The sequence below is a fragment of the Triticum aestivum genome, chromosome 7B, assembly GCF_018294505.1.
Source record: "Triticum aestivum cultivar Chinese Spring chromosome 7B, IWGSC CS RefSeq v2.1, whole genome shotgun sequence".
Taxonomy (NCBI): domain Eukaryota; kingdom Viridiplantae; phylum Streptophyta; class Magnoliopsida; order Poales; family Poaceae; genus Triticum; species Triticum aestivum.
Window position 1 is genome coordinate 334,586,269 of NC_057813.1, and position 19,569 is coordinate 334,605,837.

The window sequence follows — 19,569 nt, forward strand, 5'->3', positions numbered from 1 at the left end:
CTAAACTCACAGATTTCATGGGTTCATGGATGGGAAACATTACCACAAGGGTTGGGTTCAAATCAATTCACAACATCACCACTCTTCTAAGCTCGACAGCCAACAGCTTATGCCATCGCTGATTACACAACCCTATCGAGCAATTACAACTACTACATATATAGGAGAACGGGAAACAACTGGATATCTTGCCATACATGTTTTTTCCAACTGATAAATCTACGTTTAGTCCTAGAGCATTCAAAGGGTTAGAAGATATCTCCCGGACCGTTCCTTTTCCTATACAAGCACAAGCACAAGCGCACGCGCATATACATCCGCGTTATCCACCACAGCAGCAGCAGCACTTGAAGCAGCTGCAGCAGGCTGGGCACTTGAATGCACCAAATGCAAAGCATTTCCTCAGTGCATCGCAGCAGCTGCAGCTGAGATTGCAGCTCGGTCTGCGAACTCGAATACGGCAGCAACAGTTGGTGGTGAAGGTGGTAGTTGTTGCCGTGTTCGCGCGGTATGCCGTCTTTGTCGGCTCGAGGGACTGCCGAATCTTCTTCAGCCTCATTTTCGTTGTCACGCTCTCCATTTCGCGGATGAACTTGGAGAGGTGGCGGATGAAGTCAGGGTACAGCTCCAGGTTGCAGTGACCACCTCCTTTGATCCATAGTGGATCATACGGTTCCCTTGCCAGTTTCCACAACTCATTACCATGTGACCAATTCACAACATCGTCGTCGGTCCCCTGCAAACGCCAATACGTGTATAATTAACAACAACACTTCTACACACCATCAAGTTGGTGCATACGAAAAACTTTGAGAAAGAAAGAGTACACATAATAAATCAATCCATTACATAAATGGTTACTCGAAAACAGAAAATTACTTCAGAGAACTATGACTGCATCAACTATGGGAGCCATTCATGCTTTCTTCATCGGCCTTGACTAAGGAAATGTAGTATTGGCATGTGGGCTGTGGCCCATGAAAATGCTACCCACCTTGACCACATCAAGCAACACAAGGCACTCTAATTACGAAGCTGTTTATCTATATACATCGCAAACAAAGAGAACTACAAGAGGAAAGTTTTCAAGAATATGATGTTTCAGTTTGAGATGCTAACTTTTTTTCTGAATCGGATGTGTATAGACACGTTTGTTTCAGCTTTGATTGGATTCGAATCACCTATGGACTCGCTTTACTAGCAAAGCTGATTCTGCGGCCCTGTTTGTTTGACTTTGATTGGATCCGAATCACATGTGGATTTGCTTCACTGGCAAAGCTGATTCGCAGAATCAGCTTCGCCACTTTAGTATACTTCAGGCAATTGCACTGAAAATGGCCTGAATCCAGATTTAGCTTCACTAGCAAAGCTGATTCAAAACAGCTGTTTGTTTTAGCTTCTAGATTCAGCTTTACTAGCTTCTAGATTCAGCTTTACTGGCAAAGATGAATCTGGTCCCTGAATCTCAAACGAAAGAGTTGTGTATTTCAGATTCCAGATTCAGCTTCACTGGCAAAGCTGAATATGATCCCTGAAGCTCAAACAAACAGGGCTTAACACTCATTTCAGTCCGTGTGTAGTCCATATTGAAATATCCAAAACATCCTATATTTGTCAATGGAGGGAGTATTATTTACACACAAGGGAAAAGTTTGAAAGTAGCAGCTAAGTTATCCTCACTGATCTCTCAATTAAGAGTCTTCAGGCACTCATTTCAGTCCGTATGTAGTCCATATTGAAATATCCAAAACATCCGATATTTGTCAATGGAGGGAGTATTATTTACACAAAAGGGAAAAGTTTGAAAGTAGCAGCTAAGTTATCCTCACTGATCTCTCAATTAAGAGTCTTCGGGCACAGCTAAAGATACTACAGCAGCAAGGTTCAAAATATTTAGTAGTAATAACAAGCTGTCCCAGCTGGGAACAGGAATATAGGATGTGAAACCATCTCAGTAAGAGCTATGGACAACACATGCTGATACCACCGGCATTGTAGGAGCAATGAAATTAGTCGACTTGTAAAGTTGTAGTGATCAAATTATGACTGACAGGCTAAGTGATAGTAAAAGAGCGGAAACTGGGCAGTTACCAGTAAAGTGGTGTTGTTCCAGAACTATGGCATTTCTAGTTTTTATTTCCCGAACATGCATTTGATCCGAAACTATGGTATTTCTCTTTTTTTCCTGAACAAGCATTGTTGTGTATTAGAAGAAAACAACCAAAGAAGGTGCAGCAGTACATGCTCCCTCCGTCCCATAATATAAGATGTTATTACAACCGATATGTGTATATCGGTTATTACTACAACCGATATGTGTATATCGGTTGTAATAACATCTTATATTATGGGACGGAGGGAGTGTGTATATCGGTTGTAATAACATCTTGTATTATAGGGAGGGAGTACCACAAAAGGTGGCCTCCGACCAAAAACCAAAACCAAAACAGGAAAAAGAAAAAGAAACCTGAAGAAGATAAGCGTAGGAAACAGAAATCACGAAGCCTGATCATGTGACTACACTACACATTTTGTTGGGCTCGGCCAAAGAGCAGAATAATGGAAGTCAAGCCATGCATCCTATAGAAAACTGCGTTGGTGATGATGGTGTGTCAGCCATTGGATCCAACATGCAGGCTCGGGATGAAGACAAGCACAGTTGGTCCGATCTAGAGCCAGCAGTAGAGATGTGCGTGCATAGGGACATGACCTTGCCACCGTATGTAGCAGATATTTACCCACCTCTGCCACTGCTTAAAATGCGGAGGTCCTCGTCCAGATCCCACTGCCACACCATCCCACAGTTGCCGGATTTGCGTGCGCCCTCGCTGCCATCTGCTCTCCACCACGCCATGGGAAGTGGATCCTCTGACGTACTGCCCCCTGACGTGGAGCCACTGACGTGCGGGCCCGGGTCCACATGCCAGTATGTCAACGGCACGTCAGGGGAGCCGCGTCCCACGCCATGTCCTCAATCGCACTAGCTCTCCCTTACAGCGTTGCAGTCACATGTCTGTTGCCGTGGAAGGCGACCCGCTCCCAATCGCAGCAGCACAACGACCTGGAACCCACTCCTCCAACCGCCTCTGCTTCTTTAGCATGCTCTAATGCAGGCCTCTGTTCCTCCCCAAACAGCCATTAAGACACGGTCAATGTCACAATGTGGGCCACTAATTTGGTTGGTTTGTGCGGGTGAAATCGGTGGTTAGGTGTCAAGCTGCACCGAAATGGATGCCGGTGTAGTATAATGTGGTTGCACCACGAGACCCTCTCGGTCAAGAGGTGGTATGTAGCCTAGCTGTGTAAGACAATAAGTTTTGGGGAACCAGCACAACCTCTGCTTCTTTAGCATGCTCTAATGCAGGCCTCTGTTCCTCCCCAAACAGCCATTAAGACACGGTCAATGTCACAATGTGGGCCACTAATTTGATTGGTTTGTGCGGGTGAAATCGGTGGTTAGGTGTCAAGCTGCACCGAAATGGATGCCGGTGTAGTATAATGTGGTTGCACCACGAGACCCTCTCGGTCAAGAGGTGGTATGTAGCCTAGCCGTGTAAGACAATAAGTTTTGGGGAACCAGCACAACCCTCTAGGGGTGGCTTATCTCATTATATATAATGGTTGTGTTACAATATGTACCATATACGTACATGGGTACAGAAGCTATACATAGTCTAACACCCTCCCTCAATCTTAGCCACTTTCTAAAGAACTGAGAAGGGTAAGATTGCGCCTACAAGCCTCAAACTGTGGCAGCGGTAAAGGCTTAGTGAAGATGTCTGCAAGTTGATTCTTAGATGAGATAAACTTGATCTGGAGTTGCTTCTGTGATACACGTTCCCGTACAAAGTGATAGTCAACTTCAATGTGTTTCATTCGGGCATGAAATACTGGATTTGCAGAAAGGTATGTAGCACCGATGTTATCACACCAAAGAATAGGAGGCTGTGGTTGAGACAAACCCAACTCCTGAAGCAAAGACTGCACCCAAATAATCTCTGCAGTAGCATTAGCCACAGCCTTGTACTCAGCTTCAGTACTGCTACGTGACACAGTAGCCTGTTTCCGAGCACTCCAGGCGATCAAATTAGAGCCAAAGAATACTGCATAACCCCCCGTGGATCGCCTGTCATCTGGGCTACCAGCCCAATCTGCATCAGAGAAGGCCGAAAGGACCCGAGAGGAAGTCGGCCGAATATGCATACCAAATGTCAGGGTGAACTGAACATAACGAAGAATGCGTTTAACAGCAGCCCAATGAGTATCTCTGGGAGCCTGAAGATACTGACAAACCCTGTTAACAGCATAAGAGATATCTGGTCTCGTGATGGTCAAGTACTGAAGTCCACCAACAATGCTCCTGTACTCTGTGGCATCCGCAGGAGACAAAAGCTCACCATCAACAGCTGTTATCTTGTCGGTAGACGACATGGGTGTGGTGGTCGGTTTGCACTTCAGCATGCCAGCTCTCTGTAACAACTCCAAGGAGTACTTCTTCTGCGTAAGGACAAGACCAGTAGCACGAGAAGTGACCTCAACTCCAAGAAAGTAGTGAAGCTTCCCAAGATCTTTAACCGCAAAATCAGCACCAAGAGAGCAGACAAGAGCATCAGCAGCATACTGAGAAGAGCTGACAAGGATAATATCATCGACATATACCAAAAGATACATAGTGACTTCTGGCTTCTGTAGAAGAAATAACGAAGTGTCAGCAGTAGACGGCACAAACCCATGAGCACGAAGGGCAGAGGCAAGGCGGGCATGCCAGGCACGAGGAGCTTGCTTCAAACCATATAGTGCTTTGGAAAGACGACAGATATAGTCAGGACGATCAGGATCAGAGAAACCAGGCGGCTGTTTCATATAAACCTCTTCCTCCAAAAATCCATGTAGAAAAGCATTCTGCACATCAAGTTGACGAAGTGACCAACACGAGAAACAGCAATGGAGAGAAGAAGCCGAATAGTGGTAGGCTTGACGACAGGACTGAAGGTGTCCTCATAGTCAAGACCATGACGCTGCCGAAAACCGCGAGCAACAAGTCGCGCTTTGTAACGCTCAATAGATCCATCCGAATGCTTCTTCACTTTGAATACCCATTTTGAGTCAATAACATTTACCCGTGGTGGTGGAGGAACGAGAGTCCATGTCTTGTTACGAAGAAGAGCATGAAACTCCTGCTCCATAGCCTCTCGCCAATGTGGAATGCGCAGGGCAGCCTGATATGAGCGAGGCTCAAAAGATGGATCCGCAACAGCAGCAGCCAAACAAGCAGCCAACCAAGCAACCGTACCATCCTTACGTTCCTTAGGTTTGAAAATGCCACTGCGTCTGCGTGTATGTGGTCGGGACACAGGAACCACCGAGGTCGACGGAGCAGCCTGCAACGGGCTGGAGGACGGCGACGTTGACGAGTCAGCCGGTGACGAGGAGCCAGTCACGGTAGCCTCGGACTCGGTTGGCGAAGAAGGCCGACCCACCGGCGAAACCGGCAGAGCAGACGAAGCAGCTGGCGACTCCGGCATCACAGACCGGGCCGATGGCGAGCTCGGCATAGTGGGCCGTGGCGCGGCCGGTGTCGCGGGCCGATCCGCTGATGAAGGCGACGTGAGGACCCGAGCCGCGGGCGAAGACGGCGTGACGGGCCGAGCCGCAGGCGAAGACGGCGTGACGGGCCGAGCCGCAGGCGACTCGGCGGCCGCTGGCGAAACGGACCGAGCAGTGGAGATGCTCGGCGCGACGGGCTCGTCGGGTGACCATGCATGGGCACGCGAATCGATGCCATGCAACATAGGGCGATCGACGTGCCCACCAGAAGACGACGATGATGATGGTGAATCCTCCAACAGCTCCAAACGAGCTCCACGTCCGGTTCCTGCACCATGGTTAGGTAACAGCAAAGGAGAGTATGCAACATCATCAAATTGGTCAGAAGCAACAGAGGATGAATGCAGGGATGGTGGTTCGACAGTGGACACAGGAAGGTTGGCAAAGGGAAAAACGTGCTCATCAAACACGACGTCCCGAGATATATAGACACGATTAGTGGGAACATGAAGACATTTGTAACCTTTATGAAGAAAGCTATAGCCAAGAAAAACACACTTCTTAGAACGAAACTCAAGCTTGCGCTTGTTATATGGACGAAGATGCGGCCAGCAAGCACACCCAAATACCTTGAGAAAGGTATAATCAGGTTGTTCATTAAGGAGAACCTCAATGGGAGTCTTCATGTTTAAAACACGAGTAGGAGTACGGTTGATGAGAAAGCATGCAGTGGTGAAAGCATCACTCCAAAACCGAAACGGAACAGATGCATAGGCCAAAAGAGTAAGACCAGCTTCAACAATATGACGATGCTTACGTTCGACTGAACCATTCTGCTGATGTGTATGTGGACATGCTAAACGATGAGCTATCCCAAGCGACTGAAAGAAAGAGTTGAGGTTGCGATACTCGCCCCCCCAGTCTGACTGGACATGAACAATTTTGTGCTTGAGAAGACGTTCAACATGTTTTTGAAACTGAACAAAAATATCAAACACATCAGATTTGCGTTTAATAAGGTAAAGCCAGGTAAAGCGACTATAAGCATCAACGAAACTGATATAGTAATTATGACCACTGACAGAAGTCTGAGCAGGACCCCATACATCTGAAAACACAAGTTCTAAAGGATGTTTCACCTCACGACTGGACTCCGAAAAAGGAAGTTGATGACTCTTCCCCTGCTGACAAGCATCACACACTGCTACATCTTTATGACTAGACAAACTAGGAAGCTCATGACGACGCAAAATATGACGGACAATAGGTGTGGCCGGGTGACCAAGACGAGCATGCCACTGTGACGAAGAGACCCGAACTCCACTGAAAACACGAGCGACACCAGGATGCTCCAGACGGTAGAGGCCCTAGCACAACCGCCCACTAAGAAGAATGTCCCTCGTGCCCCGATCCTTAATAAAAAGATCAAAAGGGTGAAATTCACAAAGCACATTATTATCACGTGTGAGTTTAGGAACTGAAAGAAGATTACGGGTCACAGATGGAACTCGAAGAACATTGCGAAGCTGAAGACTCCTATTGGCATGTCTAGTGAGAAGAGATGCTTGACCAATATGAGAGATGTGCATACCTGCTCCATTGGCGGTGTGGATCTTGTCGGAGCCATGATAGGGTTCACGAGTGTGAAGCTTCCCCATCTCGCTGGTTAGATGCTCTGTCGCCCCAGAGTCCATGTACCAGTGTGGATCGATGGAGTAGGACTGAGTGTGTCCCTGTTGCTTCTGCGGCGCGGGACGATCAGCCATGGCGACCTGACGGGCATTGTTGCGTGTATCTTTGCCGTCATTGCCAAGACCAAGGAAGCTTCGCTGGAAGCGCTTATGACACTTGGAGGCCCAGTGCCCATCGCGGCCACAAAGCTGACACACACGTGGACCGCCAGCCCCCGGTAAGGTCGCAGTAGGTGGGGGGGCCGAGGCGGGCGACGGTGGCAGCCCCAAGGGAGACCGGGGTGATGAAGAAGAGCGGCCACCCTTGGTGGCGGCGTTGGCCGAGAGGGAGCCAGTGCCCCTGGTGCGGCGAGTCTCGACCCGTTGCTCAGTGAGAAGGAGCCGAGAGAAAACCTCGTGTGCCAGCATGGGTGTCGAGTTGCCCCGCTCGTTGATGATCTCGACTAAGGCATCATACTCCTCATCAAGACCATTAACAATAAACGAGTTGAACTCGGAGTCGGTGAGGGGCTGTCCAATGGAGGCCAATGTGTCGGCGAGGCCCTTGACCTTGTTGTAGAACTCAGTGGCAGTGGAGTCAAGCTTCTGACACTCTCCAAGCTGACGACGGAGTGCAGAGACACGAGCCTGGGACTGCGCTGCAAAGGTGCGCTCAAGGATGGTCCAGGCCTCATGAGACGTCTTCGCGAAGACAACAAGGCCGGCAACTGCCGGCGAGAGCGACCCCTGGATGGAGGAGAGGTTCGCCTGGTCCTGCCCCGTCCAGACGCGATGGGCCGGATTGTAGACCGGACCGTGCACGCTGTCTACCAGCGCGGGTGGGCAGGGAAGCGATCCGTCGACGTAGCCTAGCAGGTAGTGACTCCCCAAGAGCGGGAGAACCTGCGCACGCCAAAAGATGTAGTTGTCGGCGGAGAGCTTGATGGTGATGAGATGACCGAAGTGAAACGGCGGCGGCGAAGACAATCCCATCGAGGAGGCTGCCTGGGGTGCAAACACCATGGAGGCAGCCGGAGGCACCGAAGCCGATGCGGGAGGAGGCGGGACCGCAGCCAGGGCGGGCGCCGCAAAGCTCGCGGCCGGTGCGGACGCCGCAAGGCCCGCGACCGGGGCGGACGCCGCCAACCCCGCCAGCGGGGCAGTGTGATCCGCTTGCGGCAGGAGCGGCGGGACGACGCCTGCGGAGTCCGCAGCGGAAGGCGGCGCCGCGGTGTGGACCACGAGGTCACGCCCAAGCGAGGGCGCCGGCGGCGTGGAGAAGACGGAGCCGATGCTCCTTGTCCCGATCGGAGCCGGAACAAAGACGGCATCGAGCGGGAGGTTGAGCAGAGCCGCAAGAGAGGCCGGGAGGAAGCCCGCGGCAGTGGAACCGATGGTGGCGGCGCTCGACATGGCGGCGGCGCGATCGGTGGCGCGGCGGCGGCGGTGAAGGCGGCGGCGGCTGCGGCGGCGGTGCGGGTATTAGGGTTTAGAAGCGGAAGCGATCGTAACCTAGCGTGATACCATGTAAGACAATAAGTTTTGGGGAACCAGCACAACCCTCTAGGGGTGGCTTATCTCATTATATATAATGGTTGTGTTACAATATGTACCATATACGTACATAGGTACAGAAGCTATACATAGTCTAACAAGCCGTGGGCGAGATAGCTGTAGGGCAGAGCACACCAGATCGGGTAATCTCCTGAATGTAACTAGGGCTGCAGTCTAGCTTGATTCGATGTGTTTGATTCCAGTAAGCCTCCTATGGAAATATTTTTTGTTCCTTCTTGGAAAGCATCATTTTCCCTTTATGTGGCAAAATGCTGAAATAAATCGGTTCATTAAGCTCTGGAAAAACAAAGAGAAATGTTTCCACACCTGAAAACTGTACACTATGGATGTTCATATTCTTCAATTGCAATTTAGCTAAAACTCATACTCTGGTTAGCGATGCTCCGGTGATATACACATGTTGTCAAATGGTCCAAGTTTCAGTTCATTAAATGTATTGATATATGCTCTGACATGTTTAATATAGAGCAGCTGGGTTTTATACCGACAGAACTGCGACATAAATTTAATGGAAAATGGCTCACTTGTCTTATTGCATAATAAACACATGACCAAGCTTATGGAGAATTCATTTTAGAAACATCTGACTGAAACTTGGAGAGCATCTAGTGCCCTCATGTTCCCTTCTCTGTTCTTTTATATCGACTGGTTCCTTCATAATTCAGTTCCAATTGCTAAAGGTGGCTGCAAGTTGCACTTGTTGTTTCCTCATTTTCTGACCTTTAGGTCCAGTGACCCGAGAGTAAATCAGGTGTTATGAAATGAAATAATTGGTGTGATACCCAAATGAAAATAGTCTGCTTCTTGTTTATTGACTCTGCGCAAGCATTTGAAGTTGAACCAGATGGGTTGTGGTGTACTCTAGATGACTATGTTACTGAGATCAGGGTACTAAACAGCATGGCCAAATGCCGGTGACAATGTGTTCCTCACCACTTGTATACTAGCAGAAGATTAAGATGAGCTAAGAAAATAACACTGATAGGCAAGACAAGAATGGGTCTGACTTGATGTCGCCATAGAAGAGGCATGTGTGTACTTTCCATTAGATGTGTCTATAAGATAGGTATACTTTTTAGTGTTGTTTGGCTACTTGCAAAACTGTTTTAGCCTGTGGCTACAACATGTAAAGGTCCTTATTTGGGTCTCATCCTAAAAATGGGAGCTGGGAATTTCCTTGTGAGCCTAATTTTTAAAATGATTCTTAGAAGGATTGTTTCTTTAGTGATCTTCCTATGCAATTTAGCAAATTTTAACATGAAATAATTTTGTCGTAAACACACTTAATTTATGCATGATATACATGATATTTGGTTCTTCTGGATAACCATGACGCAGACAAAGGAGATTAGAAAGTAAGCGTTCAATTTTTTTTTCTTTCCTGATTGGATTAGTTTTATAATACTCGCTTTTAAGAGGATTATTAATGTGTACCAGAACAAGGGAACTAAATCTGAAGTGAAACAGAACATATTTTAAATGAAAAAAAAGTGTAACATAGGATGTTAGAACATAGGATGTTAGAAGGTAAAAACTACTCCCTCCGTCCGAAAATACTCGTCTAAGAAATGGATGTATCTAGATGTACTATAGTTGTAGATACATCCATTTTTATCCATTTCCGTGACAAGTAATTCCGGACGGAGGGAGTATATTATAATGTTTTCCTGTGGGTACAAGTTGATTTTATCCTAGATCCATTAAAATGCATGGGCACTTTGCTAGTTTTGTTAGTAAAGACACTTACATGAATAACAAGCACTGGGCATTTCACCTTCTTTATTTTTTTGACATTCTGCAAGAACAAGTTAGCTGGACGTTAGTAAAAGCTACTCTAAAGGCACAAAAGGTACAGACCAAAACGGAATAATCAATTTGAGATGCTTACTTTGTAAATGTCGAAGCAAAAAGTAAAGTTCACATGGCAAACAACACGGAGGCCTGACAGTATAGCACTGTGAAGAACCACACCACGCAATCTTGGTAAACGAGATGCTAAATGCAATGTGGGCCCACTGCCAACAGATTGCCCATACAGGATAAGCTCTTCCTGGCTGATTCCATACTCGGTTTCTAAGCACTGGTAAACTGCTTCAATATCTGCATATGTATTCTCTTCACTTGGCTGCACTTGAAAAGACAAGCATAAAAATCCTTCCACAAAAACGCATTTTCTTGGGGGAGAAATATGGACATGCGCATGCTCAGTGGAAATGCCAATTAGGTGACAGTAATTCAAAGTGAAAGTGCCATATGATTTAGCTCAAATAAGCAAATACAGGATACAAAGACATTAATATCTACTCCCTCCGTCTGAAAATACTTGTCATCAAAATGGATAAAAAGAGATGTATCTAGAACTAAAATACGTCTAGATGCATCCCCTTTTATCCATTTTGATGACAAGTATTTCCGGACGGAGGGAGTAACTCCCAGTAGGGCAAAACATAAATTTCAAATACCACCACCCGTAGCATTTTGTTTGTTCCTTTATCTTGATGATAGTGGAACCTGGTCCATGTTGGATAGTATGGAACAAAAAAAAAGGAAAATTCTCACTTCATTTGAATGCAGGGCCCCCAAAATAGACAGCAGAAACAATCAACATAACATGTTCTACATTTCAATGGATAAAGCCGCAAATAAATGAAGTTGAGAAAGTGCATAGATAGTTGATACAGACATTTATATCTGTCCTTTAGGATAAATGTATAAAAGGCATGCCCAAATTACTGTTTAGCCTGAAGTTTACAATGGCATGCGTGGCTGAGGATAGAAGTTGCAGACATATAAAAGGTTTATAATGGCCATGATATATAAAAGGTTTATAATGGCCATGATATGACTGGAAGGCACCAGTCGGGGGCATGGGCCAAACCTTCGTCAGTTGAGTTGTAGACAAATGCAGCTTGTTCTTGGAAACTGAAACTGAACCACATTTCTCGAGGTATCTTAATTAATTCAGGTTGTTGGTAGTAGTACTATCATCCCATGCCTACATTAGGGCATGCTTGAATCCAAGGGACTAGTTTTCGTCTGACTAAAACTAGTCTCTTTTAGGGGCTAAAGTTCCAATCACCCCTGACTAAAGAGAGGCTAGAACTAGTCTTGAGACTAAAAATTTTTAGTCAGGGGAACCCTACTAAAATGTGGATTAGTCCTCTCTCTCCTCATTTAACTCCCCTCCTTTAACACATGCGAGTTCTGGATTGGAGGGTTTGGAGGATAATAAATGCTCATTAACTCGATTTTAGTCTATTTAGTATTTGTATCCAAGCATGGGCGAGGCTAGCAAGTTTTAGTCCCACTACTTTTAGTCATGGGACTAAAACGTATCCAAGCACCCTTGTTAGGAACCCAGTAGTATATCTCTCGATCTATTACACTGGCTCACGAATTCGAGTCTCAAGTAGCGATTACAGTAGCTGGTACAAGAACTGGAAGAAGGGGATCGAGGGATAGAGAGGAACAGGTGCCGCCGCCGCCGTTGCCGTGATCCACTGGATGCCGTGCTCGTTGCCTGCTTCCGAGTACTTGTAGGCTGTTGCCGCATAGACGGGCCCGGCCCATGAGCTATCAAAGGGGAAAGCCCAGGTATGAGTATGGGCCAGGGGAGGTCCCTAACATCCCTCCCTTCTTGAAATGCGGCTTGCCCCCAAGCCGCTATCACGAAGATTTTGCCAGGATCCCATGGTGCTTGGAGATCCTTAATCATGCCGGAATCCCCATGGTAGTTGTCGCGGTAGCAGCCATGGTCGAGATGGACTTGAACAAGCTCGGAGAAGTTGTCGGGCTTGAGGTAGTAGTAGTCGTGGCCGACAGAGACCCGATTGAAGTTGGTGTTGTGGTTGATGACCTTGGAGGGAAATGCGACGGAGAAGTAGCCATCACAGTCGAAGCCGATGTAGTGCCTGTAGCCGAAGCAGCCTTGCGTGAATACGTCGGCAAATGCAATGACACCCCTCCCTTCTTGAAAATGATCCTGATTGTAGCATGTAGAGGATGCCATACAGCTCATGTCCTGTGATCTCTTGCTGAGTATTTCGTCGGCAGGGTAGTTGACCGAAAGAACAACCGGAGCCTTGGTAAGATCAAAGGAGCAATCACAGAATAAAGAGTACCATCCTGGATCTCCCCCACTTGCAGCATGTATGTGTTCATGCTTGCATGCGTCTGCATCAAGTTCAGGAAATGACAAATGTTGCTCCCCCAACCAAAAACCAATGGATGTATGAACAAACCCAGGAGCAGTTGAACTATTACACCCCAGCACTCGCAGTCTATACAGGTTTGGAGATGTGAGAAAGGCCATATTGACATTGCAGCGAGACTGCCAACTCCTCTGACCAAGTATCTTCTCGTTAGTTCCAGCAGCAGAAGGCCATAACTTCACACATTCATTAAAGTAGCGTTGATGACTGGAGTTCCCAGAGGTCTTGACTGCACTTGAATTCCTAAATGCTGCCATTTTTCCAACAAGGAACTTTGTATATGGAAATAAATGCCAGTTAAACAGCAACAACAGCAGTATCGTACTAGTGCTCATGTATACATGATGTACTCCAAATTCAGAATCTTTCTGTGAGTGCCCTATGCAGCAAGGATAAAATTGTATGCCCTTGTAGTTCACTAGCTCCCAGTGAATTGCTTCTGGCCCAAAACAGCTAAGATAACTTGCATGTGTAGAAAGTTTTCCGAGATACAATGTTTCCTGCACCACCATTTGGCTGCAACATTTTTGACTTAAGTGTTTAAATTCAGATGTTGCCTGATCCAGTATACGCCAAGACTGCCACTGTGTACCATATTGTTCAGAACTGCATTCTAGAGCAAAACAACCACTGAGATTGTACCACCGTTGCCATGTATTGTACACACAAGCTCCAATATGAAATAGTTTCTTTGGATTAGATCTGCTAGTCAAGCCAATGCCACACACTTGGACAGACAAAAACCGATGTGCCCTGAATGTCCAGGTATGAAGGTCATGAACAGAAGCAATCACCAAGAAGTTCCAATGGACAACACTAGAACAGCAGACTTTTGATGGCAAACCGATTGCAAACGGCGGCCATGGAATGGGTCGGGTTTCCATTCCCTCTGCAATAAGAGCTGCCCAATATGATGGCCTCGGCTGTAGCAGCAGCCCCTGGTGCCTTGTACGCGGCGAAACGTCCAAATCATGGCTCAGGAATGGCTGCTTTGAATCGACAGCTGAGAATATCAGAGATAGAGTGGTGAGGAGCTCGTCCTCCATGGCCACAATATGAACGACAAGCCTCCAGGGTAGCATAGGCTTCCTCATCGACTCATGGCTAGAGAAGACTATACAGGACACATGAATAGTAGGAGCAAATGACTGTACAAAAGAGATCACTGACCACCACTCCACAACGCCCCAATTCACCTCACCCAGTGATTGGATTATCTGCTGATTCCGAAGGGGAATTGCTTTTGGCAGCATAGGGGTCCAACCAGCAAGCTTCTCATAGGGACAAGATTTCAGTCGCACACTTGGTAGATACCTCCAGTATTCTCTCAAAAAATTCAAAGCAACCGGCAAACGCTGCACCACATAAGTAACTTGCAACAACAGCCCTTCATAATTCAGAGTCGTGCCTTCAAGAGAACCAGCAAACGACGGCCACGGCACGGGCCGTACATCATTGCCGTCAGCAAAATGCATCTGAAATGATGGCCACGGAGTCGGTCGTATCAGCAGCCCCTCGTGCCTTGTGGGAAACGGGACGTCCCTGTCCTGGTTCAGAAACGACTGCGTTGAATCTACAACTGAGAACGACAGAGGAGATGGACTGGTCAGGAGCTCGTCTTCCATGTCCAGGGGCACCCGCCGGTTAGAACCATCGTTGGTAGCAGGGTGAATGAGGTCGGCGACGAGCACAAGTGTGGCTGCTGGGGGTAGCGACGTCGTCATGACTGGAGACAAGAATGACATGGCACTGAATTTTTTCGAGCATTCTGTCGAACAGGTCATGAGCGTCGCAGCGATGTAATCAGAAGACACATGATGGAGGATCTCCTCAGCCTGTCCAGTTGACGAGGAAACGTCGGGAAGGACAGCAGGCTCGGTGGAGACTTCTGGAGAGGACGCCACCAGTGGAGGTGCGGGAGTAGTGAACTTGCCGCCGATGTTGATGCTAACAGCCTGAATTGCTGTTGCCACCACCTGGTTCTCCTCCTGAATTTCCACTCCGTTCGTTCGAAGGGTGGCTATGGCGTTGTTGGTGCCGATCGCGGGATTGGGGTCGAATGCGGTGGCGGTGCGGTGGACCTCCTTGGCGATGGTGGGTGGAGCAGCCGTGGTTGCGCGGTCGGTGTGAGACGCGACCAGGGCAGAGGTTGAGGTAGCCGAAGCAGTAGCAGGGGAGGCAACCGGATTGACACGCGAGGTGGCCTCTGCGGGATCGCCCGCGCCCACGCGTGCAGCCGCGAGCTCGGACTTGATACTATCCATCTGTGCCGATAGATGCTTGAGAAACCACAACATCTGCTCATCTGCGGTCATGGCATCCCACTCTGATGGATAGACGAGGGAACGAGGAGCCTTCTCCGGATCGGACATGGTGCTGTCGCCGGTTGAAATTGGAGAATCGAGGGAGGTGGTGGTGGGTGAAATTTACTGGCTCTGAATACCAGATGTTAGGAACCCAGTAGTATATCTCTCGATCTATTACACTGGCTCACGAATTCGAGTCTCAAGTAGCGATTACAGTAGCTGGTACAAGAACTGGAAGAAGGGGATCGAGGGATAGAGAGGAACAGGTGCCGCCGCCGCCGTTGCCGTGATCCACTGGATGCCGTGCTCGTTGCCTGCTTCCGAGTACTTGTAGGCTGTTGCCGAGTGGTGAGGATAGACGGGCCCGGCCCATGAGCTATCAAAGGGGAAAGCCCAGGTATGAGTATGGGCCAGGGGAGGTCCCTAACAACCCTCTTAGTCAAATAAGACTAGTCACAATGGGTAGTACTAGTCTATGTTACTACCTCTATAGTGGGGAGTAACATATGTGTGGTGTCATGCAACACTTCATTTATTAGATTGTAGACTCATCTTGTCTTGGTATGTGCGATGTTACATTAACTAGCTATGTTACCGTATACTCCTCTTTCCTCATTAATTACTCGCCACATCATCTGTTTTGCTTAGAGCATGGTTAATAATATAGCCAGCTGCTGGCTATATGATGTTGCCATGTCACATATAGTCAAGCTTATAGCCAACAAGTACAATAGCTAGATATAAATATGTACTGCTTTGTTGATACATGGCCCACCCCACTCTCTCACAAAGTACCTAGGAGCACGTGCTGCAGCCGGCTGTTAACTAGTAGCCCGCTTATCTTCTCTCTCTTCCAAGTAAGCAAGAATATAATATTTAATGTCTTACAGCCCGCCTACATCATTTTATTGTACTTGCTCTTAGAGATGTGTGATGTTACTTGTTACTCCCACCGTGGATATTCTAAGGAAACTAAAATTTACCCCATGGCATAAGCAACCTATGTCCAGTAGTCACCAAACAATGAACCCGCAGTAGAGTCGACGGTAAAATTAAAATTAAACCATGCTGTAAATGAGTAACTACTTATTACCTTGCCAGTAGATGCTCCGTACCCCGAGTAGTCATATCTGCAGTTATAAAATTAAAAAGTAAATCACGTCAGGCTTTTCTGCACAGCAAATCTCGTGTACCTCCAGACCACATTGAAATTGCAACAGAAGAAGAAAATAACTGGCATGGTTGTAACTGAGGATTCAAGATGAGCTAATCGGACTGATTATTATATGTGTACTATTTAGAGAATCGTGAGGCACTGCTTTCCTCCCTCTTAATAATAAATACTGTACTAGTTAGGTTGCAGATATCCCGTCCCGTGTTCCCGCAAAACATCTGCCCCAATAACCAAATCTACTTGATGTCGTACGTACCAGCATTTGTGATAGGAAATGCAGGACTGAAAAAACATGTCAGATAATAATTCCTACTAGTAGAAGAGAAGCAGAAAAAAGCAGTGTAGGTGTCCTCCTAGAGAAGAGAAGAGAAGAGAAGAGAAGAGAGGAGAAGCGAAAGCGAAAGCAAAAGCACAGCACAATGCACCACTAACCCCATCAGATTGACCTTGAGATTGACCTTGAGCTGCACAAAGAGATCGTAGAGCTGGGCGAGGTCGGCGGCGTTGCCGTGCGAGTAGAGCAGGGTGAGGCGCGCGCAGGGGTTCCTGAGGTAGAAGGCGACGACCTTGGTCCCCCTGGTGGTGTCGAGGAGCAGCACATCCAAGGCGTTGTCCCGCGGGACGCCGGAGGCGACGAGGCGGCCCGTGGCCTCGTCCTTGCGGAGGGCGTAGGTGGGCGGGTCCGGCGGGAAGAAGGCAAACCTCGCCGCGAGACTGGACACCGAGCACCCCGAAAGCATCGGTGGCAGCGCTCAGTCATCGACAAGCGGCGGTGCTGCTGCTCATCAGAGGGAACCTCTCCCCTCCTCCTGTTTCACCCCCCAAACGATCAAAAAAAAATCCCCAACTTGGGGGTGAACGGAAAGGATCAAAAAAACAAAATCCCCAACCTGGGGATTTCTTGGTGGAAAAACTAAAGAGGAACTAGGGGTGGGCGTGGATCTTCTTCCCCAAGAGAGTAGAAGCCAAATCGAGAAAAGATGAAGAAGAAATTGGCTCGCTGCTCCCCAGGGGAATCCCCCCAAGTCGGTCGTTTGGTGGGATGGGGTCGGAGGTTTTACGAGGGTTTAGTGCATTGTAGGTGGGTGGGAAATGGCGATCGAATGCGAGCAGCAAAGAGGGAGGAAGGGGAGAATGAGGAAGAAGAAGAGCAAGGGTGTGGGTGTGGGTGTGGACCAGGACCAGTAGGGAAGGGAGGGCTCCGCCTCAGGCCTCAGCCATTTATTACTCATGCTGCACAGAGCTGCACAGAGACAGAGGGAGGGAGGGAGGGAGGGAGGGAGGGTGGTGGACTGCTGTGCGGTGCGTGCGTGCGTGCGTGAGAAACAGAGCGAGAGCGTGCGCGTGTAGGAGGTGTAGGGGTGAGGACCAGGCAGGGCAAGCGAGGTGATGAAATGAAACTGGAACAGGACAGCGGAAAGCGCAGGCGATCCCCACACCTTTGCAAAAGATGTTCTTCCTTTCTTCACATGTTCTCCCAGCGGGGATGCGATTTTGTCACACCGCACGCACGCACGCACGCACACATGGACGCTTTGGATGGACGCAAATAAACGGCGCCCCGGAAGGATCACGCTGCCCGAGTTTCAAGGCTCAACCTTACTAGTAGGTTCTTTTTCTCTTTCCTTTCAGGTGGTGAAAATGCCGCTTTGCTAAATCCATGTGTGCTTTGCACATAGACCCATGTGCGAGTTTTCATTCTACTAGTACTCCATCTATCTTTACGATTTTATACCAAAGTTAATATAAAATTGAGAGTATATTTCTATCTCTACTACTCCATCCGTATATTTCCATCTCTATACTACTTAAGAGGATTTAAGGTTCCATGTTTCTCTTTTATTCTCCCCAACCTTCATTCAACCTTTCCCGTATGATAATCTATCGTCATATTTACTTATCTTTTGAACCAAATTCACTTTAATTTACTTATCCGTTTTTCATCAAAATATAAGGTAAATCACACGCAAGATTTGATAAACATTTATTTACACAATCGCATTAATACGCAAAGGTAGCTGACGTACTAAAGTACTTATTCCCGTTGCAACGCACGTGCATTGTCCTAGTAGAGAAAAAATGCCGCCGTCAGCGATACAAGGAAAGGGTCCCCCGGATCACCCGAGTTGGGTCATCCCCTTGTCCCCATGATGTACGCCAAAGCCCCGGACATTGGCCTCCTGCATCTCTCCACCGAGAGCAAATATAACAAGGTGATATAAGCGGACTATAAAAAAATATTATTGTTGAGTTGGAGGACCACGAAGAGAAGAGTGGAGAGGGGAGTCTTGTAGATTAACACTCAACTGCAACACATGCTTCTAGAAACTTTATGAGAGTGTAAGGTGGGCCATATTCATATATAATTATTAAAAAAAAGTAGTATGCATTTATAGCTAACTATTATACGTGTTGGCTATAAGATTAACTATAGATAGCATTGCGATAACATATAGCCAATAGCCGGCTATACTACACTTTGTTACGAGGGCAGTGGCTGCTCGACGAGCCCTTCCCATCATTTGGTGGTGAATAGATGATGGGAGCATAGTGGTTGCCCCTCCCTAGGCTTCTCGGGGTGGCAAACATACTCCCTCCGTTTCTTTTTACTTTGGATATAAAATTTGGTCAAAGTCAAACTACACAAAGTTTGACCAAATTCATATAAAAAATATGAACATCTACAATACTAAAACTATATTAGTATGAAAAATACATTTCATGGTGCACATGATAATATTGATTTCATATTGTGAATGTTGACATTTTTTAATATAAAGTTAGTCAAACTTTACAAAGCTTGACTTTGACCAAACTTTATGTGCAGACCAAAAAGAAACGGAGGAAGTACTTTGATCGGCTTACGCGACCACAATGGCATGTACCCAGAAGCACAATGATGACGAGGGCGACGTGACCCCTCACACTGCCTCACACCACTAGACCTGCCACGAGCTGGTCGAGACAGTTCTGCCTGGGCCTGTTTGACTTGGTCCATTGCCAAGGATGGCATGCCCCTACCCACTCCATTCCGCTGACAATAGAGCCCGATGATGAGTGTTGTTTTTACGCTCATCAAACCATGA

The 19,569-nt window shown here is 47.5% G+C and overlaps 1 protein-coding gene across 5 annotated transcripts; it reads right to left on the bottom strand.

Moving 5' to 3' along the window:
* Positions 1-30: 30 nt before the first annotated feature.
* LOC123161336 (alpha/beta hydrolase domain-containing protein 17C) lies at positions 31-17,757 on the bottom strand. Of its 5 annotated transcripts, none has more exons than XM_044579172.1 (6): positions 17,374-17,750; positions 16,916-17,292; positions 16,403-16,439; positions 10,681-10,917; positions 10,540-10,587; positions 31-736 (listed from the first exon to the last, which is right to left on the bottom strand). In XM_044579172.1, the coding sequence occupies exons 2-6, from the start codon at positions 17,221-17,223 to the stop codon at positions 323-325; spliced, it is 1,044 nt and encodes a 347-aa protein (XP_044435107.1). In that variant the 5' UTR covers positions 17,224-17,292; positions 17,374-17,750; the 3' UTR covers positions 31-322. The 5 variants fall into 5 exon arrangements, with proteins under 5 accessions (XP_044435107.1, XP_044435109.1, XP_044435108.1 ...); XM_044579175.1 differs by adding an exon at positions 2,092-2,185 and having other exon boundaries at positions 538-736; positions 16,916-17,757; XM_044579174.1 differs by lacking the exon at positions 17,374-17,750 and having other exon boundaries at positions 16,942-17,172.
* Between the last annotated feature and the right edge of the window lie 1,812 nt (positions 17,758-19,569).